We start from the raw sequence: 24,098 nt of genomic DNA on the forward strand, positions 1-24,098 counted from the left end.
GCTACTGGAAAGCTTGCTTGTAAAACAACCAGGCCAATTTAACTGTTACACTGCACCATGCAACAACTGCTTGATGCAGCACAATGAGCTAGTAGCTAACAGCTAGCGGTCGTGTTATTGTTTAGGTCAGTTTGTGTCACGTTTAAGATGATGTTTCAGCAAAAGAGGCGGCACAACTATGACGATCAGCCTATAATCCCACTCACGTTGAGGCGGCACTAAACAGCAGTGGAAAAGCAAGCTCAGAAAAGTAAAGCGAGTTGAAACGTAACGTGCAGTGGAAAAGTGCCATTAGTTCCAAGAACAGCCGGGTCTTCTCCTGCTTGTAATCCAGCGTGATTGAATTTAATGGCTGTTGTAAGGCATTTCTTCCAAACAATGCTACGTCTGAAAGACAACGCAGCAAGCCCTGTCATTTCCTGATGTAACTGTTGACCTTGATATTCATTTTTGCCACTGCAGTGATCTCACACATCTTTAATGGCCACATCAGGCGATGATGCAATGTAAATTTGTAATGGTAGACCTTGTATTTGCCCGGGAGATGACAATTGTCTATCTTATCCAAGCCCTCTTTCAGCTGCTTCAGAACCAACCCTGCCATGTGTTTATATGACAGATCTGCTGTGTATTCTCTCCCTAAACTTCGTTTGAGCTGTTCTGCCAGTACTGGAATTCTTTCACCATCCACCTCAAATGATATCTGATCGCTTCTAATCCCTTTACGGTACAAAGGCTACGTGACTTTGCTGGCTTGATCATCCTGGCCCATGCCAAAAGCTCTTCCAGCCTTTTTAAGAGTCTGTTTGTACATGCAGCAGTGTGGAGGATACTTGTGACATCATCCATATACAGTAGCTGCACAGTGCTTGCAATCTCACCCCAGATTGTGCACAGATTCCTTGGGCCTTCTGTCTGGCAGCAGTTAGGATGATCTTGATTGCAGCTGTGAACAGGATGGGAGAGATTGAACATCCCATCGCAATCCCTTTTTCCAGTACTTGTGTTGTATGTCATATTTTCAGGTCCCCATAGTAACTATCTATCAAGCTCCATCAACTCCCACTACTGGCTCCTCTGCCTGTGAGCCATATCCCAGTGAGCCTAGCAGGATGTTTTTATGGGGATACCCTAGTTGTTCTTTCATGTGATCTAGTACTTGCTTCGGTATCACCAGCTTTCCACTCCTCTTTGAGAAGATTTCTGGCAAATTTAAAAGGATCCTTCATGAATTTCATCCTCTCATGCTCCTTCCATCTCCGCTATCGAATTCTGACATCCAACAATACCTTCAAAACCCTCTTTCTTATGCTCATCTGTTCTTCATGCCTTGAGAAGCTGCCTCCGTTCTTTCACCAGCTGAAGTATTTCCTTTTCTCTCCAACCCATCACCCTGAGACCACGCTTTTTCACTGATGCTTCTTCCGAATCTACATACACATTCTTCATAAACAATGTCACTAAACATATTAAGCTTGGCCTCCACCCTTCCGCTGAGGGTGTTCTCCAACGTGCAGCACAGTTATTGGTCTTATCTTTATCCACCTGCAGCTGTATTTCCTATGGATCCTATTCTCATTATCCAGTCGTGTCTGTAGAGTCCGTCCTAATTGGTCCATCTTCCATCCCACCTCTTCGAGGATCACTGGGCTGTTTTTCTTGTATAGTGCTTATAGTTAGTTATGGTATAGCATACCTACTATAATTTTTTCTTTTCTTTTTTTCTTCTTGGGGTGAAATGTGACCCAAACATGTTCTTGACGACCTTTGTGAGATTCACCCATCTAAGGAATTATTGGTCTAAATGGTTGATAATTGTTTGTGTGTTTTATGCTTAGCTGAACCAGGCTCTGGCAGGGAAGTTCAATGCTCATGTGCATGTGGAGTACGAGTGGAGACTACAGCATGAAGATCTTGATGAAAGTGATGAAGATCTTGACGAAAAGGTAAGGAACAACTCAACGAGCTCTGATTGAAGAGCAGTAGTGACATATATTAGTTGCTTCAGACAGTGTCACTTATGAGCTTATGACCTTTCATTTTTCTGTCTATAGTCCAGTCCTCACCGGCGGGAAGAGAGGCCCATCAGCTGTTACACACCGGGCAGTAATTCCCTGCAGCCTAGTCCGGCCAGTCTGGCACGAGAGGCACGAGACACGGTTAAAGACAAACAGCGGAGCTTCGTGCCCAACTTGGTCAACAACGAGACCTATGGAACCATTGTTAACACAAACTCATCAGTCCCCCTTTCCACCTCTGCTCCACCTCTACCGCCACGAAATTTAGGTAGTTTACATTTAACTGTATATATTTATTTTAATCTGCTCATAATAGTGAGAAACCCAGTGATTCAGTAACCTCTAAAGGGGTCAGAAAATGTAATTGACCTTTATCTTTTGAGATATAAGTGTTTGTTGTACTGTACTATGAGAACGTAACTGAAATTGTAACTTTCAGAACAGTAAATTAAAATAGTCGTGTAAAATGATTTTTATGATTGACTAACATTGTAAGTGGACTTAAGAGAAATGTATATAACAAGAAGACCAGTACCACCATTTACTTTACTTGTTATTCAAAAAAGTCATCTGATTACATAACATGTGTTACCCCCAACACTGTGTAACTATATATATAATTAATAAAGTAACAAAAATACAACAATATAATTTATTAAAAAAATTATAAAACATTATTTAAAGGAATATTCTGGATTCAAAACAATGTGGATTTTAAAACCAAAAATTATTTAGATTGGTCCCTTAAACCTAGGCCAGTGAGGCACTTACAATGAAAGTGAATGTGCCAATCCGTAAATATTAAAATACACATGGAATTTCAAAAGTCTCTAACATTTTGTGTGTACACTTACATCCGATTTTACAACTTGCCATGATGATGTAATGCTAAAAAAACTAAGATTTTAACAACTTTACAGCTCCAATAATATGCAGATAATAATTTTAACAGAAGAATGAATGCAAGTGCTTTTATAAAATTATTACCTTCACATTTCTGCTTTTAATCTTTTCATAAATTCAGCCCCTATCACTTCCATTGCAAGTGCCTCATTGTACCCTACATTTATGATTTTTTTATTTTTTATTTATTTATTTGTTTTTTTTAAGAAAGAAGGGACGAGTCAAAAATTACTTTTGTGGTAAACAACATTATTCCACAAATGCAGTTGATTGAACATATTTTGTATTTAACCTGGAATATTCCTTTAAGGCTCAACAGTTTAACATATATCAGTATTTCATGTACATTTAAATGTTAATATATGTATATAACATATATGAATCAAAGTTTCTTTACATCTCTAACTATTTGAATGTACATTAATTAATGATCTATATTAAGCATAATATAAGTGTTATAAAGTTTGTTAATGTTATTAGTGAGAGATATTATAGTAAATATATATTAAATGTCACCAAATGTACTTGTTACTCACAGAAAATCCAAATGCTGCTAAAAGGAGTAAAAGTCACTAATGCTATGTGACCCATTATAATCAATAGTCCACTGCATAATAGGCCACAGCAGACTACTGTATTTTTAGCCTTCACAGATGTCACATCACAAAGTCTCCTTTGACCTGTTCCTAAATCCTCACCCAGTTATACTATCAGGCTCCATGGCAATGACGGTGTGAAGATGCTGACCTACATGTGAGCTCCCAAAGTCTCTTGACAGAAGCTGTTATGAGCTCAATCGCTTGGCAGCATGTGTGATGTGCAACTGAATGGCCTAAAACTGCTTTGTGAACTGTGTCTGCCTTATAAGCCAAATGTCAGTAAACAGGATATTGGTAACTGATGACCACTGTATGTCTGTCATAGTTTCACACAGATAAAAATAACTTTGTTTCTGTGTTGATATCCGTTACACACTTGACAGTAAGTTGTATTCTTAAAGGAGTAATCAAATTAGGTGCAAAGTGGAACTCTGCTCGTCTGAAGCAAGATAAAAAGTCCTTTAGACGCATAGTAGTGCTTTCACTTCAAGTAAACAAAAGTGGTCTCCTTTAGACCATGCTGAAATCGTGGGAGATTTTACTCTGAACTTACCTTTTATATCTAAACCTTGCATAGAACCTCTCTTAGTCTCTCTTTCCCTTCTCATTTCACAGTTCAGCCGTCTGGTCTTGCTGGAATGGCCCAAGGTTCACCCAGTTGGAAGCCTGGCTCCCTAGATTTGACAGGCAGGCAGAGATCTTCCTCTGACCCTCCCAACATGCATCCCCCAGCACCCCCCTTACGGGTTACATCTACATCTCGTAAGTGTATTCCAGCTGAATTTTGCCATTTTCAGTTGTTAAAGGGATAGGTCACCCAAAAATGAAAATTCTCTCATCATTTACTCACCCTCATGCCATTCCAGATGTGTATGACTTTCTTTCTTTTTCTTTCTGAAGCAAGTGCTTCAATGCAAGTGAATGGAGACCAAAATTTTGAAGCTCCAAAAAGCACAAAGGCATTATAAATGTTACCCATAAGACTCCAGTGTTTTATTCAATGTCTTCTGATGCAATTCAGTTGGTTTTGGGTGAGAACGGACCAAAATATAACTCTGTTCTCTGTTTCACTGTGCATCTTGCTATTGCAGTCTCTAGGCATGATCATGATTTCAAGCTTGATTTCATTTTCTCGTGCTTGATGCATGCGCAGGGAGTCCTAAAAACACTAGGGGCCTAGGAAGTGTAATCAAGCTTGAAATTATGATCACCAATGAGACTGCTGATGTCAAGGTTAATTGTGTAATTTTGGTCTGATCTCACCCAAAACTGATTGGATCGCTTTAGAAGACATGAATTAACCCCCTGAATTTGTGTGGATCACTTTTTTGCTACTTTATGTGCTTTTTGGAGCATCACAATTGTGGTCACCATTCACTTGCATTGTATGGACCTACAGAGCTGAGATATTCTCCTAAAAATCTTAATTTGTTTTCAGCAGAAGAAAGTAAGTTATACACATCTGGGATGGCATGAGGGTGTAAGTGATGAGAGAATTTTAATATTTGGGTTAATCAGCATTCACACTGAATGCATTTTGAATCCATTAGTGCACTTTTTCCACTGTTTTTCTATGCAAACTTGCACTAGACGGACGTCTTTGAGCGTTGCACCACATATAGCGTTTTGTTTAGATGCTTTGTCAGGTGCATGTCTTGATATACCTGCATTCTGAATGGTACCAGGAAACACTGCCAGGGTATTTTTGCAGGGTGTTGCATCTGCATCGGCATAAGAATACACTTTCAAGTCCAGGAACGGAACATCTAGCGAACGCCCAGTGTCGAGATTTTTTTAGCACAAGAATCACATTTCTGTAACATAGCAGTGGCCAAGTTCACATACCGGTACTCTACTTTCAGACTACCAAAATCACTGTACTGTTCACTACACAAATTGTAATGTGTCATCTTAATGTCGCAGTGCACCTACAACATTAAGCTTAGATGAGGTCCACAAATTGCAAGGTGTTTGTCCTAGTTGTATCCCTAACCTGCTTTATGCACTCTCATTGGCTGGAACACATCACCATTGTCGCTACATCGTACACGTGACAAGATAAACAACTAAAAACTGGAGCGTCTACAGCTCTCAAGATTGGGTCAGAATGCTTTGCTGAATTGCTTATACAAAACAAGCATCGGAAACGGTACCTAGTGCCAGCTTGGCTACAGTTTTTGTCGGAGATCTTGACATTTTCACCAAAAAATCGTGAGCTTGGCTTTAGTTCCACTGTCACGGTTTCTTTGTCTGATTTTTAGTCGTTGTGAGCATGCTTAATGTTATAGCAGCTATTTCATCTTCTCTGTGCAGTTCTTGTGCAGGGTGGTCCTCCCCCTCATGTGGGTAAAAATGCAAATTTGATGGAGGCCATGAGTATACAGTCCAAAACTGGACAGGGGCCCCCTGGTCAGAACATCAACAGGGCTACAAGGTCAGAATACAAAATTACACATGACCACACGCACACATGTGCATACACATACCCCCCCCGTCTGCCCTATAGGGTGACAGAATCAGTCCGGATTTCCTTGCATAAAAAATTCTCGTCTGTTTTCGGTGAACCTGACTCCAGGGAGTGAAAGGTGAGTGTGCCCTTATCTGAATGTAGAGGTGGAAAAAGCCTTTAGGGATTTTCTGCATTACCAAATCATTAATTCCTATTCAAGACCTCGTTCATGCACACAGTGCCAAAGGAGGAGAGAAGTAGGCCACTCGGATTACTTATTGTCTTACCCAACATGACCTTTATAATTCTGTATTGCTGGCATAGGGGGTCGCATTATATGCGGTATGAACATGTATGAAACTACTATTTCATGCAGTGAAATGGGATTTTCCTTTGTTGGTTGCAGCGCGGACAAAAACTTCAACAAAAGCCAGCTGATGCGCTCAGGATCCATTGAGAGACCAGGTAGATGTCAAAGAAACCGTTTTAGTTGTAAGTTGAGGTTTCTTTTGCGAAAGGCTTCAGGGTCATTGTATTAGAAGGTCAATGCATATTGTGATGTCATTTCCTGTTTTTTTTCTGAGCAGCTAAAGAAGTTCCTGAACAAAACACCATTGGGCAATCTCTGACCCCTACCCACATGCAAAGGAAAACATACCCGGTACGTTTTATCACAAGTGGAAATTAATTTTGTGCATCTAGCAAAATAGAAATGTATAGAGGAAAGGCTGTTTACACTTTTACCACAACATTAAAGGAATAGTTCACCCAAAAATGAAAATTGTACTACTATTATGAAACATTTGGGTCCTTTTAAGCTTTCAAATAAGTCATTGTATTGAAAAGATGTACCGGGATATTCTGAAATTTCTCCTGTTTGGTTCTACATAAGAAAGAACGTGATATGGGGTTGGAACGACATTAGGAATTATGTAAATTATGGCAGAATTTTCATTTTTTGGTGAACTATTATGTTAAGGCCTACTGTATATACCCCAAGATGCAAAATAAATAAAATTAAAGAAAAAAATAAAAAGAGTAAATCACAGACAAAAATCTGAAACATTTTGTTTGCATCAACATTATTTACATTTTGAGTATTTTAGAAAAGTTTGCATACCTGAGCCAAAGTAATACGTAATATGTTATCATTCTCCTTGAATGAAGTATAATAATTGGCTGCCAATCGATTCAAATTTTTCATCAAATGAGTTACATGATATGACTATTGATTAATCGCAATTAATTGCATATACTGTATATCAATATTTGTCGAGAGAGGTCCCCAAATAAAAATAATTTTATATATCATTAAATAATTCTAAATAATCATTTTTAATTATAAATATAATGCATACGATATATAATAATTATTATAATTAAAATACATTACATTATTGTGACTGGCGAGTAAAGCATTGATTAGACATTGTTTATGGTATTGTTTAATGTAATTGTGTTGTATATTTCTATTTCATTGTACATAAGCCAATCATTGGTGTACAGTACCCAGGATTCCATTCTACAATTGAATCAGTCTGAGGTCGACTTATTATAAGGCTTTTCTAAGAACGCATGTCCAATGGTGATTTTGAAATGTCTCACTTTGGTTGCGTCGCCTCATAAATGGTCAATTTAAACGTAGTTTGAAACTTAGAAATAACAACTCGAGACCCCTGCATTCGAAGTTGGGCTCCATCCATCTGTGTTTGAACGCAAGAACACATCCTCATCTTGTGCTGTCTGCTGTCAGTATGGTTTGTTGCCTGCGCTTACTGCCCCCTGCTGAAAACATGGTGTACGAGCTTGAATTGCTCTGATGTAAGAATGTTACTTTGATTAACTGCATACATTTTTTAACCGTTATTTTTTAATATAAATAATCAAACTGAATTAACGTGGGAAATAAACAGCCCTAGTAATGTAATAGCATGATAAAGGAAGAATGTGTCATGTTAGAATGATAATAGTAATGTTTTAAGCTTCCCATTTTGCCAGCAAATGCTTGACATATCACTTCTATGGCTCTTTGATGTTTCATGTACTCCGAGACCAATGAAATCAGCAGCTTATAATTTATCTTGAATGCTATTGTAGGACATGTAATCCAAAAGCTTATATCTTAAAACCGACCATTAGTGCAGAAAAGAAAAAAAAAACGTTGCTAAATGTTGTAAATGAGTAGTCTACATTTTCTAGCAGAAAGAATATAATGAAAAGGGCCAGAGAATTTTTGTATGTGGAATGCTAGCTGACATTCTCATGTGTGTGTGTTTTCAAACCTGATCCGTGTGTCCGTAGCAGAGGGCAAAGCGTGTGAAGGCCATGTATAACTGTGTGGCTGATAACCCAGATGAGCTGACATTCTCAGAGGGAGAAGTCATTGTGGTGGATGGTGAGGAGGACCAGGAGTGGTGGGTGAGTATCTTCACTGCTATGGACCAGAGGCCTTATTTATAAAGATGTTCGTAAAATTATCGTAAATGTGAACGTATAAAACTTTCCTAAATGTTCCTATGAACAATTTATAAAACATCTGTACACACGAAGAACTGTTCCTAAATGCATCCCACTTTATAAATGGCAATTCATCTTCAATGTGAACGAGCGCATGGACTCCACCTGCAGAACTGCCACAAATGTCCTAATATGGTGAGACAGATTACAGTAAAACTGGCTCATGTGCAAGATATTCATAAGGAATGATTTTGTGTGGTTGGTAAGGTTTTCTAAAAAAGAGTGCAACCAATGTCATTATTCTTGCTAAATTTGAAGTCCAGAAAGATGTTTACATGCTGTTTTATAATGAAATATAAACTACATGCGCATTATTTCCACTATTATCTTCTGTTTGCTCTTGCAATTGATTACGCTGCATTTTAGTCAAATTGTTAGGTATGATTTATGTCCTCAACAAAAGCAGACAAGAGGCTGAAAGATTAAAAAACAAAACAAATGTAGGGTAGTTTTTATCCATATGTATATTGATTTATTTATTTTTAACTTTAACCTCTCCTCACTACAAAAATGTGCTTAACATATTACATACCATATATTACACCTGCCTGTTATCTCGTAGATCTCAAAAATAATTTATTATGGAAACATGCTGATAGGGCTAAATAAAGTCTGTTACAGCGGATATCCAAAATAAAACATTTACATTACACATACATAATCGAAATAAGACCACATTCTGACTCGTATCGGAATATTCTGGTTCACATAAACGTGCTCACTCGTTTATGGATAAATTCAGTCAGGCACTGTCACACTGGAGCATTAGCACAAAAATGTTTGTTCACATGCTTGACAGTTGATGTACGCATAAGAACATTTTCATGTCAGTTTTGTTCTTCACTTTTGGCGTTGGATCAAATCCATGGAATTTACGATCAAATCTGATTTATAATGCACACACTGGCAGCCAAATGTTTTGAATAATGTTCATATTTTGCTCCTATGGAAAAAATGTGGTACTTTTATTCACCAAAGTGACATTCAACTGATCATGATGTATAGTCAGGACATTTATAATCTGACATTTCCTTTGGAAATTTAAAGTTTTACAATTTGAAAGAAATGTTCAGAACTTCTTAAACTATTTCAAATAGTTCTCGTCAAAAAATCCTCCACGTGCAGAAATGACAGCTTTGCAGATCCTTGGCATTGTAGCTGTCAGTTTGTCCAGATACTCGGGTGACATTTCACCCCACACTTCCTGTAGCACTTGCCATAGATGTGGATGTCTTGTCGGGCACTTCTCACACAGCTTACAGTCTTAGCTGATCCCACAAAAACTCATTGGGGTTTAGATCCATAACACTCTTTTCCAATTATCTGTTGTCCAATGTCTGTGTTTCTTTGCCCACTCTATCATTTTCTTTTTGTTTTTCTGTTTCAAAAGTGTCTTTTTCTTTGGAATTCTTAACATAAGGCCTCCTGAGTCTTCTCTTTACTGTTGTTCTGATGTACTTATCCTGTTGTTTAGTTGTTCATCTGGTCTTCCACATCTCTTTCTGTCCTTGCTAGAGCCGTTGTCTTTGAAGACTGAAGTGTAACTTTGTGTGAAATCTTCAGTTTCAAGCACTGTGCAGCCTTCATTCCTCAAAACAATGATTGACTAACGTGTTTCTTGAGAAAGCTGTCTCTTTTTTTGTCATTTTTGACCTAATATTGACCTTAAGACATGCCAGTCTATTGCATACTGTGGCAACTCAAAAACAAACGCAAAGACAATGTTAAGCTTTATGTAACGAACCAAATAGCTTTAAACTGTGTTTGATATGATGGCAAGTGATTTTCTAGTACCAAATTTGCAATTTAGCATGATTAGCCTGAAATTAAGTTTTACTCCATATAACACTTAAGTGGTTTTTGTTCGCTCGTTTTGGTAGTTTTTATATTGGGTCCCCAGACCAGAAACAGAAAACAGGCAATTGGAATCATCATGGCACCGCCCAGTGGTTGCTCAGGAAAACTGTGGAAAGTGAGCTCTGGGGTTGCTCCGTGTTATTTAATCTTCGTGTTTAAAAATCACGATTTATCTTGGAATTTCTGGTGAAGAACTACACTACCCATGATCCCAAAGGGAAACTATCCACCAGTCAAAGAACCCCTGCCGACAGTTCTGCGGCGACCGCCCACTCCCGTGATGCACTGCGCAACTGCGTCTCCCACTCTCAAACTACTCATATACTTGCATATATTGTACATTGTTTATATACTTATAATCAACAACTTTAAATCAATAGTTTCATATTATTCCATCTGAAGTAGACAGTCTTGTACCTTTCTTAAAAACATTTTTGCTTCTAATATCAAGTTTGGGATGTTGTGATTCACTTAGTGGTTGGTTGGTTTGGTTCATGGCTTAGAACTCTTATGACAGATTTTATTAAATGCCTTTGGAAAAATGAATGTGAAAAATACTTCAAATTTGTATTGTTGAAAATCAAACATGCTTTTTTCCAAAAACGTAAAACAAAGTCTAATGTTTCTATAGGTACGTACATTGGTGTAAAAATGTAAGCACATTCCATGAAAAGATTATACATTTCTAAGTAACATGTTTCTTTTGATTGTTCTGTAGCTGGGCCACATCGAGGGAGAGCCCATGAGAAGAGGAGCGTTTCCAGTAACATTCGTGCACTTCATCATGGACTGAATGTCATAGATCACAGGCACTGAGCTGGACTGATGACATCACCTCCCTGCCTCTGCGTGGCATTACTAACCATCATCATCTTTCATTCCCCTTGTCATGAGGCTTGATCTTTCACTGAGCTTCCATGAAGACCCCTGGTTCTCACTGTGCAGTGATGATCGACTATCCTGGGGGATGCAGTTTCAGATGTAACACAGTTGGAGATTTTGGTTTTGGATTTCAATTTTGGTTTGTGGAACAGGGATGAGAATGATTGTTGTCAGTGACTTTGATGCAATAAAGGCACTTTTGACTTGATTTATCGTGGTCACAATGATAATGTGAAGAATGTTGCCAAGATGAAGGTTTTATTCCAAGATGACATTCACATCCTTATTCATTTTAGATGGAACAATTCAAAGTAGCATTAATCTTTGGAATTGGTTTTTGAAGGACACATATCTGTGAATACGGTCTTGTATGCGCTTTCCGTGACTAGGAAGGAAACGGAAGGATATATGCAGAACCAAAATAATTATAATAATTTAAGCATTCATTTGGAGATGAAGGTAAATGGTGCTAACCTAGGAGTATGCTATAAGCACTCTCTCTAACTCTGTTTCCCCTGTTTCAACACTACCTGCCCCAGTGCTGAGTGTATAAATAGGCCTTCCATTGCTCACCCTTGGGAAATCTCTGAAGTGCACTACGTGAATTAGAGAGAGATGGATAATTGTACAGTGGGACTTTGAGACTGCATGTGTCTTGTGTTTATAAGAATGAGATCTTGGGGGGGCCTGGGAAGCTCAGTAAGTAAAGACACTGACTACCACACCTGGAGTTGCAAGTTTGAATTCAGGATGTGCTGAGTGACCCCAATCAGGCTTCCTAAGCAACCAATTGGCCCGGTTGCTAGGGTGGGTAGAGTCATGTTGGGTTAACCTCCTCGTGGTCCCTATAATGTGGTTCTCGCTCTCGGTGGGGCGTGTGGTGAGGTGTGCGTGGATGCCATGGAGAATAGCGTGAAGCCTCCACACGCACTAGGTCTGCACGGTAGCACACTCAACAAGCCACGTGATAAGATGTGTGGATTGAATGTCACCACGAGTACTTGGCATGCATTGCGAATTGGGAATGCTAAATTGGGGAGAAAATCCACACAAAAAAGAAGAAAATAAGAATGAGATCTTTGTAAGTAATTGTAACCCTGGACCTGTTAGTTGTTTTGAGCACCGGGACAGTCTGGTGAACATTCAAGGTCTCACAGGAGAGCAAAGGAGTGTCAAGGACATTTATTTCTGTATAGATATTTATAATTCTGAGCTGTCCTTCAATGTTCTTGATTTAGATGCTCTTATTGATTTTGATTATCTTCAGTAGAACTATTTCTACCTTCCTTGCGTGCAGGGCTTGAACATGGAGTACTCAATGCTGTTTTTAAGTTTGGTGAATCTCACAAAACATGTCAAGAATATGTCGGCATCAAAATTCACTCTATTATAATAATAATAATAAAAAAACTTTTTTGTTTAAAGAAAATGAAGCCTATTTTTAAGGACCACTAAGACTTTTTGCACTGGGACATTATTCTCATTCAAATTAAACACATTATAGGGGGGGCTTTATAGTCATGAAAAAAATAATTAACCTAAAAAAATACATATATATATAGAGAGAGAGAGAGAGAGAGAGAGAGATATCACCTGCCTAATATTGTGTACGTCCCCTCGTGCCACCAAAACATCGCCAACCCGCATCTCAGAATAGCATTCTAAGTTACTATTCTTCTCACCACAGTGCAGAGCAGTTATCTGAGTTACTGTAGACTTTGTCGCTTTGTTGACCTCTCTCATCAACAAGGCATTTCCATCTGCAGAACTGCCGCTCACTGGATGTTTTTTGCTTTTTGCAACATTCGGAGTAAATTCTAGCGACTGTTGTGCGTGAAAATCGCAGGTCAACAGAGAATGGCGATTCTGCGTTCTGAGATACGGGTTGGCGCTGACACAATATTAGGCAGGTGGTTTTAATGTTGTAGTTGATTGTAAACTTCTGACTTCAACTGTGTATACACAGACCTTAGCTAAATACATTTAAACAATTGACAATTCCTGACATTTAATGATAGAAAACATTCCCTGTCTTAGGTCAGTTAGGATCACTACTTTATTTTAAGAATGTGAAATGTCACAATATAGTAGAGAGAGTGATATGTTTTTATTTCTTTCATCACATTCCCAGTGGGTCAGACATTTACATACACTTTGTTAGTATTTGGAAGCATTGCCTTTAAATTGTTTAATTTAAGTCAAATGTTTTGGGGAGCCTTCCACAAGCTTCTCACAATAAGTTGCTGGAATTTTGGCCCATTCCTCCAGACAGAACTGGTGTAACTTAGTCAGGTCTTTAGGCCTCCTTGCTCACACACACTTTTTCAGTTCTGCCCACAAATGTTCTATTTTCTCTCTCTCTCTCTCTATATATATATATATCTCAGCCAACATATCAGTTCAAGATAATTATCAGCATACTACAAGTGTTTATGAAAGATATTTTCATCAATAAGCGCGTTTTCAGAAACCAGATGGGTTTTTAGAGCAATTGCATTTAAGTCACTCATCATAGCCAGTAATGTCCCCTTACAACACTTTTAATCCTTTCGAGAGCATTGGAAATCATATCCATCAATAGAGATTTAGCAGTAATTCTGTACAGAAGTAAAATAGCAAAGTGTTTAATGTGACAAGTGTTTGATGTGGTTGCAGAGCAACTTAGAATCTGTTATGTAACTTTTAATTATAACAATGTTAGTCTTGATTGAGCTCAGAACAGAGTGACCTGTAACTGGATGGAAATCTCCTCCACACTATTACTGTCTTCAGCTCACTGTGTGTGAATGGACCTTACCATGTGTAACTGTAAATAAATGTAGTCTTTGCTTTGTGCATATTTAATGGTAAACAGAGAGCTTAATTGATAATGACTTTTGTTTTGTTGGGTAAAACTACTGCAGTACACTTTTAACTATAACAGAACCTATTCAACATGTTTACCGTTAACGTCATTGGCACTAATATAAACATATTGTACAAATAAATTCATTTTTGATGGGTAACAGTTCTTCAATATTTATTATTCCTCAACCGGGGGGGTATACTTTTATTAATACAGTGGCCCCAAAAAGGATTTGGACATTTAAGCCACTCTTAAAGATGTAATAATATGTCAGTTGTGGTACAGTTGCATTGCATTGCAACGTCAGAACCCCTGAAGTTCACACAGGTGTCCTAGCAGAGTAACCACAAGGGAAGTTCAGCACATTAAGTATAGTAGACATGTTACATTAATTTGAAAGCCAAAAGGTGTCTTAACTTTGATCTGTTTTTGTATTGCATTATCATTTAAAACCAAAAAAAAAAAAAAAATCTATTCTTTAAATATTTTGCTTGAAAAGTGTGCGTTTGTTTTTTCTACAAAATAAAGGCCTCATTGTTTGACATTGTGGTATCAAATGCAATGACATTCATACATAATTAATGTGGCTGAAGAATCCTCATAGTTTCTGTGACCCATGTATTTTTGCAACAAAATGATTGATCCATGTTGGGGTCAAATAAAATTAAGGATCACTACTACCTAGTGGTGAATGTAATTATGTGTTAAATGTAAAATTGAAAGTTAAATCGATCCCCTTACTGCACATTTACATTTGTAGATTTTGTTGATATGACCAAATGGGGTTAATGCCTAACTACTAAAGAGTGGTGTTACCAATGCCAATGTTGTGTTTGATTCCCAGGAACACACATTCTGATAAATGTACACTTCATTTGCACTGTAAGTCACTAATAAGTGTTTGCCAAATTAATAAATCTAATTGCCTTCACACCAATACAGTGATAACTGAAATTCAGTTTATAAAAAAAAAAGTTAACATGAGATTTGAAATAATGGGCTTAGCGAGTGTATACTACATGACTGGAGCTCATCTCCTTCAATGTTTAGGGTAGTTTGTGCTAAATATGGCGAGAACTCCGTGCCAAAACCATCCAATGGAATAACAGGTTGACCTGCCATCTAATCGAACGTCTGACTTAGCATCTTTTGCTTTGCAGGTCTTGGGAGATCATGTGAACTGTTACAACCTAGCATGGCATCACAACCGTCTTAACATTATACAAGCCAAGTTGAATTTCAATGCTCAATACGCTGTTTTTATTACTTTTGCAGCTAAAACAATACCAAATTCCACCTAATATTCAAAGTTATAAAATCACCACATGAGTGTTATAAAAATCGGATCAGGAGGGGTACTTGCTTATCCACCAAATGTTCCACGATTCATAATGTTAGCCGGTTTTCAATATCCGGTCTCCAGAGTTTTCACTCAATGTAATGTTTAGAGCATTACATGTGGCTTCACATTGCCGATACTTTAAAGTCGCGATGGCCATTTATTAACAGTGCCTCACCTGAGTGGGTAGATGGCATGAAGCGTTATTGTACTATACTAAACCTAATTTTGGCATTCATGATGCTTCATGCATGATTCATGAGTATTATGGGCTTATTTATTAGTACATGGCCTACACTTCAAAGCGAAGATGAATGTGATATGTCTTACACCTTTTATTACATTTCCTAAGATCTTATGTGCAAACAGCCACAGCTTGGCTTTGACACGGAGTTCCCATCATAGTGTATTACCTTACAGCAATAAAGCGTTTAAATAGCCTTACACGCTGTTGGCTTATTAGACATAATCGGTGTAAGATTGTATTTGTATGTCAGAACCAACTTTATCCACCATTCTCTTTTACTCAAAAGTGTTTCACAGTTCTTAACGGAAACATGTTTTCCAATCTGCAGTGTTTTCACTTACACTGTCATGTTTTTAGCAGATAATGTGATGTTTAACATATTAAATATGTTTTATAATTGCCAAAACACACACACACACACACACACACACACACACACACACACACACACTAGTGCCAGTACTTCAAAGAGTCACAATGACCGTCTTTTGGCAGTACCTCGCCTGAGTGGAGAAATGACATGAAGCGATGCTGTGAAGTTACTTGCGTTAATATTATTAACTACTTTGAGTTATGACACCTAACAATTTCAAGTTGAGCCAGAACTTAAGTTTTACTCCAACACTTAAATTGTTGTTGTTCTGTTGCTCATTCCAGTCATTTTTGCATTGCTTCTCATGGAGATCAGAACCAAAAAAACGGTCCAGCATTAATCAGAATCATCATAGCACCACCAAGTGGTTGGTCTGGATAGCTACACAGAGAGCCTTGTTTCGGTGTAGCTTCTCCACAGCTTTTGGCATAAAAAAGGAAATAAAAGAAAAGCCAAACTTATTACTTTTGCATTGCTTTATTGTACCATATTAACTGATTCCTTCTGGACCAGAGCATTGGAGAAGGACAGAAGAGCGGCAGATTTGACAAACAGCGCTGATTGTAATATAAGCCATTACAATCTCTACATATACAGGGTGCAGATGGTCTGGCGTTTACAGCATCTTTGATGAACAACTCCCTGTGTTCCACATTGACATTAATGTACCGTAGTTTACACAAATTCCACAAAGTTCTCAGAAAGTACAGATTTACAGGCCCATATTGAACGTGTGGTCAGATGTAACTGTATTTACATTAAATAAGATTACAAAAATAGATGCAGCCCAAACTTGATTGCTGGACCTTTGCATTATGATGGGGATGTTCGGAGTAAAGCAATGTTTCCCCAATTCTGTACCTGGAGGCCACCCAACAGTATTTTTTTGGATGTGTACCTAATCACACGCCTGCAACAGGTTTGTCCGGTAAGGCAGACATCACCTGTGTCCATATTCCTGTACTTTCAGAGTGTGTACTGCATTTGAGGATAAACATACTTTTGACCATTATCAAAGTATGTTCTTTAGGTATGTGGTATAAATACATTTCAGGACATACTTCAGACATTGTTCTGTGACCCCATTGTATGATGTCCTAAAAACGACCACAAAAATAATTTACTTTTTTTTTCAACAAGTATGATTTAAACACGAGAAACAAAATTCTAGGTATAAATAGCACTTGCACTTAAAGCCACTCGGATCTCTGCCATTTTTTAATTTCAGTATTTTTTCGTGTCCTTATCGGATAGTACAGGGTCTGGTGGATGCACACTTCAGAAACTCAGCAGATGCAGTAGTTTAGTTCATACATGGTTTTTCTCTCCAACGGTGTTTTTTTTAAAACTTGAAGTACTGCTTTCTTTATAGTAGGGAAGTACACATTCAGACAGGGGGATACAAAATGTGTACTAATGAGGGGGGTCAGACTAATGACTATTATGTAAACATGGTAGAGATGTTTGCCCTTTTATACTACACAAAAAACAATCACCATCACACACCAAACATTAATCATATGGAGAAACTGCAGCATTTGTTAGATCTGTTAAAAGTAAAAAACCTCCAGAAACTACAGGACTTCCACACGCCTGCTCCAACTCTTCCTTCCCTTCAAGGAATGAATAAGTGTGGAAGAAACAGAGAGCTCCCAAACTGACCTCAAGATTTCTCTGAGGCCAGGGCGCAGTCAAATGAGGTGGACAGTACTTTGCAGATGGCCTGGGCTTGCTCCTGAATTCCAAAAATGAAGTGTTAAATCTACATATCACCAAAGATTTACAACAAAACATTGAAAGCTAAACAGACCAATTGTGCATCAGCTGATCAATTGTTCTTACCGAGCTGTGTATATACACACAATTCCAGTCATAATGTACTTTATAGATTCAAATAGAAAGTGTATCTAAGGGCATATCATTTATCAATGTGAAACTAAACCATGTGCATAAGAAGATTCTTAACATTGGCAGGACCATGTTAAGTACCATTGCAAATACAGATGCAGGAAAATGAACCATGAATGATGCCTAGAGCTTTCATTCATGAGTGTTTTTTTAAAAGCTAGGGTGGCTTTGACCAACAGCTCCGATCTCCTCAACAGTTAGCTTTTGGAGATGTCATTACACTACAGATTCACATTGTTTTTCTATCCTGCACTGTGAATGTTTACATGGTATGTTCAATAAAGATATGAAAATGTATCATTGTTTAACTTGGTTGAAGATCAAATCAAATATTGACCAATTTGTGCAGAAATCCAGGTAAATCCAAAGGGTCCACAGTTTTTCCTGGAACTGTAAATTACAACTATTTGATGCCATTCAAAGCTCTTACCGCATTGCTGCACTGATAAACCCAGATGTTGCACTCTTGCTGCTTGACATCCGTGGTTTTCAGTGCTAGAAGGTTTTTCCCTGCACCTAGACCATCATCGTAGCAAAGCATCCGCAATATCAGGTAGAGCGGGTGACGGTGAAGCACATCCTGGTACGAGAAATGTTTCATGTCAGACATGGAGAGAGAGCATCATCGCTTATACTCGCAGCATTAAACTTTGATATGTAACTCGTCCACATCTTTTGTACTATGGACAATAAATAATTTATTGAATCGTGCAGCTTGTGAAGGAGAAGCATTTGGACATAATTTTTATCTGACAATACATACAACAGGTGAAAAAGTCCTATAGACTTGCATTGAAGCAGGGACCCAAATTATATCTAGACCCAGAATATTAAAGAGACTAATAAGGCAGACTCTTTTCACTTAGGCCAGTAAGAAACCATCCATAACACCCTAGCAATGCCTTGGAAATCACCTAGACCACAGCATTGTGGCTGAGATTTTGCATGGGCAAAAATGCACATACACATTATTATTATTATTATAGACATGTATCCAAATGTTTCTTTGACATGCCTCGACATTGCAAGAAAAAGTTGAATCTAGTCATCATGACCACAGTCAACATTACTTGACACTATGGAATGTAAGGCGCAGAACTCACACACTGGTCCAATGAGGCGACTTTGACTCCATACTTGGACACTCCCAGATTCATCTCCTCATCTACAGGCACAAATGGAAGTTTTCCATCTTGCTTTAAAGAGAATACATAAGATTACACAATGTTAAACTGATATAAAATTCTGAAGCAAACATGAAGTAAGTAAGGGATAATTTACAGTTAGTTATTTTTGACTGGCTGATTGTACATTATCCAACTTACTACACAGCAACTTACCAATTAAGTAAACATATGAACTCAAAACATGGATTTAAGCCAAAGTTATTGACGAACAAGATGACATCAGAGACATGAAAATAGCACAGTGTAGTGCCTACTAGCACAGTAGAAAAGTTTAGTGGTCAATATACAAAAATAAGTGACATCGGCTTGCCACAATTGACCAGTCAGAATCCAGTATTCCACAGAACAATGCAATTAAGCTTTTAAGATTCTTACTTGAGCTGCATCAATGAAGTTGATGAGGTCTAGAGGCTCCTGGAGAGTTTTGCTCATCTCAAAATTCAGCTTCTCAATGGCTCCCACATATTTCACCCTGAACTCAGCACAGGTCTCAGACACAGCATTACCTGCCAGGTCAACAAAGTGAGAAACTCTAAGCAGGCCACAGAGTTAGTATACACATATGTTTGTCCAACAGAGTTAATGAAGCCTCACCTGAGCTCTTGGTGGAGTCCGTGTCAAGGCTGGCAACCGTGCTTGACCTAGACAAGCCTCCCAAACTGGAATCTACAGACTGGATGAGTGGAATACAAAATTCAGCAGAGAGTATGGCTCAATTCCAATTACCATCCTATTTTGTATGCGGGAGTAAGATTATTACTAGGGATGTAACGATCCATCGATCTGGATCAATGTATCAATCAAACAACCAATGACGCAATGTCACCAATGCAGTGCAATGTATATTTTTTTAAATGCTGCCAAGTCCGTATGCATTTCAGTCAAAGTGCGCGTCCTCTCGATGGTTGTGGGGTTGAAACTGCACGTTTCCAAAGGATTATTGGAGATTAGGGCTTCTTTAAATTTCCATCAGGATCAACTCGGATAAAAGAAATGATGATATTACACAGATCACCTTCATTGTTTTCACGTCAGCTTCATTAGGATCCATTTGCCCCACAGCAGCTTTTGGTAGATTTGAACTTTTCACAAAGGAAATCACTGTGACGGACATGAGGCCAAATACGATCGAATGATGATCTTATACGAGCAAGACGAAATGTAGATCTAGACAAAGATGATGTAAGATCTAACAAGACGATTGAGACACCAGCTACATCACACATTCTGTTTGTGAAAGGAAATGCAAATAAAATATATTTACATGTGCGTTAAACATGTGAGGATGTGTATTTGTCAGACATAATCAGTTAAAAACGTTTTTTGTCGACAATTCCAAAAATAACCAACATATATATTTCATCTATACTCTCCTACCAGAAAAAAGTGGTGGGTAAATATTCTGGATTAAAAGACTTGCTTGAATATTGACGAGTAGTGTTTACCTCATTCCACGAGCAAATGAGCGGTCCTCAAATGACTGATGATCAAATATATGTGACATTATTTGTTATAATGTTTATTTTTCTGTATAATTTTTTTCATCAACTGAAGAACCTTTTTTTTTTGTGGATGTCCCAATCTGAAAAAAATTAAAGAAATAAAAGAGAGATAGGAAATGTAACTGATTTGTGTAAAATAAGCACATAATGTGATTCATATAGTTTCTTAGGCCCCTGAATCGAATCCGCATCGTGACAGACTTTGAGGTATCTGCAAACATCGGATCGCTGGCTAAGAGAATAGATATTGTGAAGAAACTTGCGATTTACACTCCTAACGGTGCATTCACATACAAAGTGAAGTGAGCGTTTGCGCGGTGCGATTACATACAAAGTCAATGGAAAGATGCGAATTTGCGCTGGGCAGCGCGAAGCAAATGGCCCAACTCGAACATGCGAAATCGCTTCATTTACGTAAACATTTGCATGCCACTTTGTCGTGAAAGCCTATCAGCATTGAGATTGTCCGGACATACTGACATAGTAGCAGAAGAAATCTGGAAAAATGGATGAAAAATTTGTTGCCCCATCTCCTGTCCTTTTCCGGAAGAGAAGGGGGAATACTCTTGCAAACGCGAGTTTAAACACAAATTTATAATCCTATGGTCAAAGTTGCACGAGCAATGGGAGGCGAAAATGTTCTTCGCATTGTGTGTGAACGCACCATAAGGCTTACTGTATCCTGAACCACAGTGGTGAAAAATGGTATGCAAGGCACATGGATGGCATGTAATGATAAACAATTACACAAATGAGCTTGTATGTATACAGAATGTACTTTTTGTATTTAGTAAAAATCTGAAAATTGTGATTCAGATAACATGCTTATTATGCTGCATAGTTGTGATAAGCTCACCTTGCTTTTAGTGCTGATCTCACTGCTCTGAGAGCTGCTGCTGCTGTGGCGCTTCTTGACCTTTCGAAACATCCTTCACCATGACGCCAGTGCTGCAGTTCTCCAGCTGAGGGCAGCAGAGTCTGGTGAGATTAATCAGTATTAGCGCCATAATAAATCGCACTTGTGCGTCTAATCGATGCAGTCCATAGTCCGGTAAAAGCATATTTCAATCGAAGACCCGACATATAGATAACATGACTCGTAACCTTCTTACAACATTAAAAACGGTTCGTAAAAGTTTAATACAAGTAAATACACATTTAAATTGTTGTTCTTAACTGTGAATAAGCTTAGTTTATTATTTCTCTCTTGGTTATTTATCTTTGTCTCTATTACTATATACTTAAACATAAAAATGTCATGAACAGTTTGTTCGTACTAATGACTGACTCCTTCAAAGCAGCGGTGAACAAACACGGAGGCGTTATTCCACGCAAATGCACAATAAACAAGGTATCTGTTGAAATCCATTTCTAACCCCAAACCCTATAAGGACAATGTTGGCTTTATAAGAGTCAGAAACCGCATGGACATGTTCTCTGGTGCAAAGCTCTCCGCGAGCCCACGCCCCAATAAAATACGCGGGTGCCAAATTCGAGCAGCCTGCGAGGAATCAACGGAGAGCCGTTCAGCTCGTGCGCATCCATACCGGGCACGAGCTCTCCACGAGCGTTCATAAAAACACAGCGGAAAGTAACGGAAACCCGTTGTTAGGATAAACACTTGCCCCCACCAACTGCAGCACCCCACGTCTAACTTCTTCACGAATGCAAGCGCAATGGGCTGTTATGTGGTGGTTTGCTTTAAATTAAATGGAGAGTTTGAGACTGGTAAACAAGCACACAGGGCATACCTCTATTCTGAAGCCAGTGTGCAGCAGAGTAGGACTGTAATAATTTGTATGTAGTTTCATCAAAGCCGCGGTCCCCGGTTCTCTCTCCTCTGTTTTGGCGAGACTTGCAGTGACACTTCACTTCCTGTACAGCTCCACCCAGCGCCTCTTAAAGGGGACGCAACACCTAAAAGGTTACAATTTGTGAGCAAATTATTGAACTTTTAAACAGAAAGCAATAGTAAAAGCAGAGTATTTTTGAAAAGCGAAGACTTTAGTCATATCAGTCAGATAAAAGGCTGCTTTTTCCTACATATCCCTGATATCACACTTACATCATCCAGACATCTATGTTATGTGTGTTTACACTTGGAATACACATATTTGAGGTTGTTTGCTCATCTGCAATACTCTATAAGATGTTTCCACTCAGATGTCAATAATTCAGCAGATGTCTTTGAGACCTTTATGATTTAGAATGTTTGAAAATCTGACCTTTTTAAGATGTTTAGCAGATGTTGAGTAGATGGTGATGATTTCCAGATGAAAATATCTAAATCAGACATCTCAGAGATGTACGAGTGCTATCTGGGATGGTACTGGGCACACATTCGTGAGTAGTGGCACCATGTTGAGATCATGTAACCAGACGAATTTTGCTTGTTTAATCCAGAGATTATTTGATTAGCAGAGATGGGCCACTTCTATTAAAATGAATGGGAGTAATTTGAATGCCCAACCAAGGAGCTCAACGCGCCCAACTGTTTTTGAGATTTCAATCTTTCCCCATTCAAGTAAATTGGAGCTGCACTGTCATGACTTGAAATAGCCTCCTGGGAGCTTTCCATTATTTGTAATGTCCATTGTCATACATCCTCAATTCAGCATGTCTTGCATTTTGTCTAATTGTGCAGCAGCAGCTAGCCAAATGTTTAACTCAGTATGTCTGTGCATTTTCTAGCAGTAGCAAGTCACAGTACTTGCTCTGCACCACCAGCAGCGTAGCAGATCTTGTCAACCAAGACTAAAATCCTATTAATATGTCATGCCCACATTAACATGCCAAACCTTTCAGAGAGTTGTCATGGCGGAACTCATACTATTTGTACTATTTCTTTCATTTATATCTCAATTTAGGTCAGAAATAGTTGGCTAAGAGCAGTATGGTAGAATGCTATTTCAAACATAGTTAATGTTTTCCACTTCTAAAAAAAATCCTAAATGGCCTATACCACCCACAGAGTCAAGAGTTCGAATCCAGGGTGCTGTGTGACTCCAGACAGGATTCCTAAGCAACCAAATTGGCCTGGTTGTTAGGGAGGGTAGAGTCACGTGGTGTAACCTCGTCGTGGTTGCTATAATGTAGTTCTTGCTCTCGGTGGGGCACGTGGTGAGTTGGGCGTAGATGCCACGGGGAATAGCGTGAAGCCTCCACACGTGCCATGTCTCCGTGGCAACACGCTCAACAAGCTATATGATAAAATGCGAGGATTGACGTCTCAGAAGTGGAGGCAACTGAGATTCGTCCTCCGCCACCCAGATTGAGGCGAGTCACTACGCCACCACAAGGACTTAGAGCACATTGGGAATTCCAAATTGGGGAGAAAAGGGGATAAAAAACAAAAACAAGATGGTATCATTCAGTACATTATTTGAAATGTTTCCAAGGTGCATTGTTCAAAGTGTCTTTTTAATCTCATACACTTGTATTAATCTCTACAGTATCCCAGAAAATTTTACTT

At 38.5% G+C, this 24,098-nt stretch overlaps 2 protein-coding genes across 5 annotated transcripts in view; one reads left to right on the top strand and one right to left on the bottom strand.

The window, feature by feature from the left end:
- Positions 1 to 14,706, top strand: part of LOC127662778 (arf-GAP with SH3 domain, ANK repeat and PH domain-containing protein 2-like) — a 112,477-nt gene extending 97,771 nt beyond the window's left edge. Inside the window, exons 21-28 of one of the 4 annotated variants that reach the window (XM_052154093.1) lie at positions 1,839 to 1,946; positions 2,055 to 2,286; positions 4,136 to 4,282; positions 5,834 to 5,954; positions 6,376 to 6,461; positions 6,557 to 6,630; positions 8,271 to 8,387; positions 11,062 to 14,706. In XM_052154093.1, the coding sequence (XP_052010053.1) occupies positions 1,839 to 1,946; positions 2,055 to 2,286; positions 4,136 to 4,282; positions 5,834 to 5,954; positions 6,376 to 6,461; positions 6,557 to 6,630; positions 8,271 to 8,387; positions 11,062 to 11,136 (960 nt within the window). In that variant the 3' untranslated portion in view covers positions 11,137 to 14,706. The remainder of the gene's footprint in view (positions 1 to 1,838; positions 1,947 to 2,054; positions 2,287 to 4,135; positions 4,283 to 5,833; positions 5,955 to 6,375; positions 6,462 to 6,556; positions 6,631 to 8,270; positions 8,388 to 11,061) is intronic. The other 3 variants (XM_052154094.1, XM_052154095.1, XM_052154096.1) reach the window with 3 other exon arrangements.
- Positions 14,707 to 16,496: 1,790 nt separating this feature from the next.
- On the bottom strand, positions 16,497 to 22,504 carry LOC127662656 (integrin beta-1-binding protein 1-like). The gene is made up of 7 exons (XM_052153943.1): positions 22,378 to 22,504; positions 21,483 to 21,604; positions 19,719 to 19,797; positions 19,500 to 19,630; positions 19,041 to 19,133; positions 18,368 to 18,517; positions 16,497 to 17,764 (listed from the first exon to the last, which is right to left on the bottom strand). The coding sequence occupies exons 2-7, from the start codon at positions 21,552 to 21,554 to the stop codon at positions 17,693 to 17,695; spliced, it is 597 nt and encodes a 198-aa protein (XP_052009903.1). The 5' UTR covers positions 21,555 to 21,604; positions 22,378 to 22,504; the 3' UTR covers positions 16,497 to 17,692.
- Positions 22,505 to 24,098: the final 1,594 nt, after the last annotated feature.

The sequence above is a fragment of the Xyrauchen texanus genome, chromosome 22, assembly GCF_025860055.1.
Source record: "Xyrauchen texanus isolate HMW12.3.18 chromosome 22, RBS_HiC_50CHRs, whole genome shotgun sequence".
Taxonomy (NCBI): Eukaryota; Metazoa; Chordata; class Actinopteri; order Cypriniformes; family Catostomidae; genus Xyrauchen; species Xyrauchen texanus.

Coding starts and splice junctions, on each gene's coding strand:
- LOC127662656 (XM_052153943.1), bottom strand. CDS start 21,554: ATGTTTCGAAAGGTCAAGAAGCGCCACAGCAGCAGCAGCTCTCAGAGC. Junction 19,798..21,482: donor AGATCAGCACTAAAAGCAAG/GTGAGCTTATCA, acceptor CCACTCATCCAG/TCTGTAGATTCCAGTTTGGG. Junction 19,631..19,718: donor GGACTCCACCAAGAGCTCAG/GTGAGGCTTCAT, acceptor TTGACCTGGCAG/GTAATGCTGTGTCTGAGACC.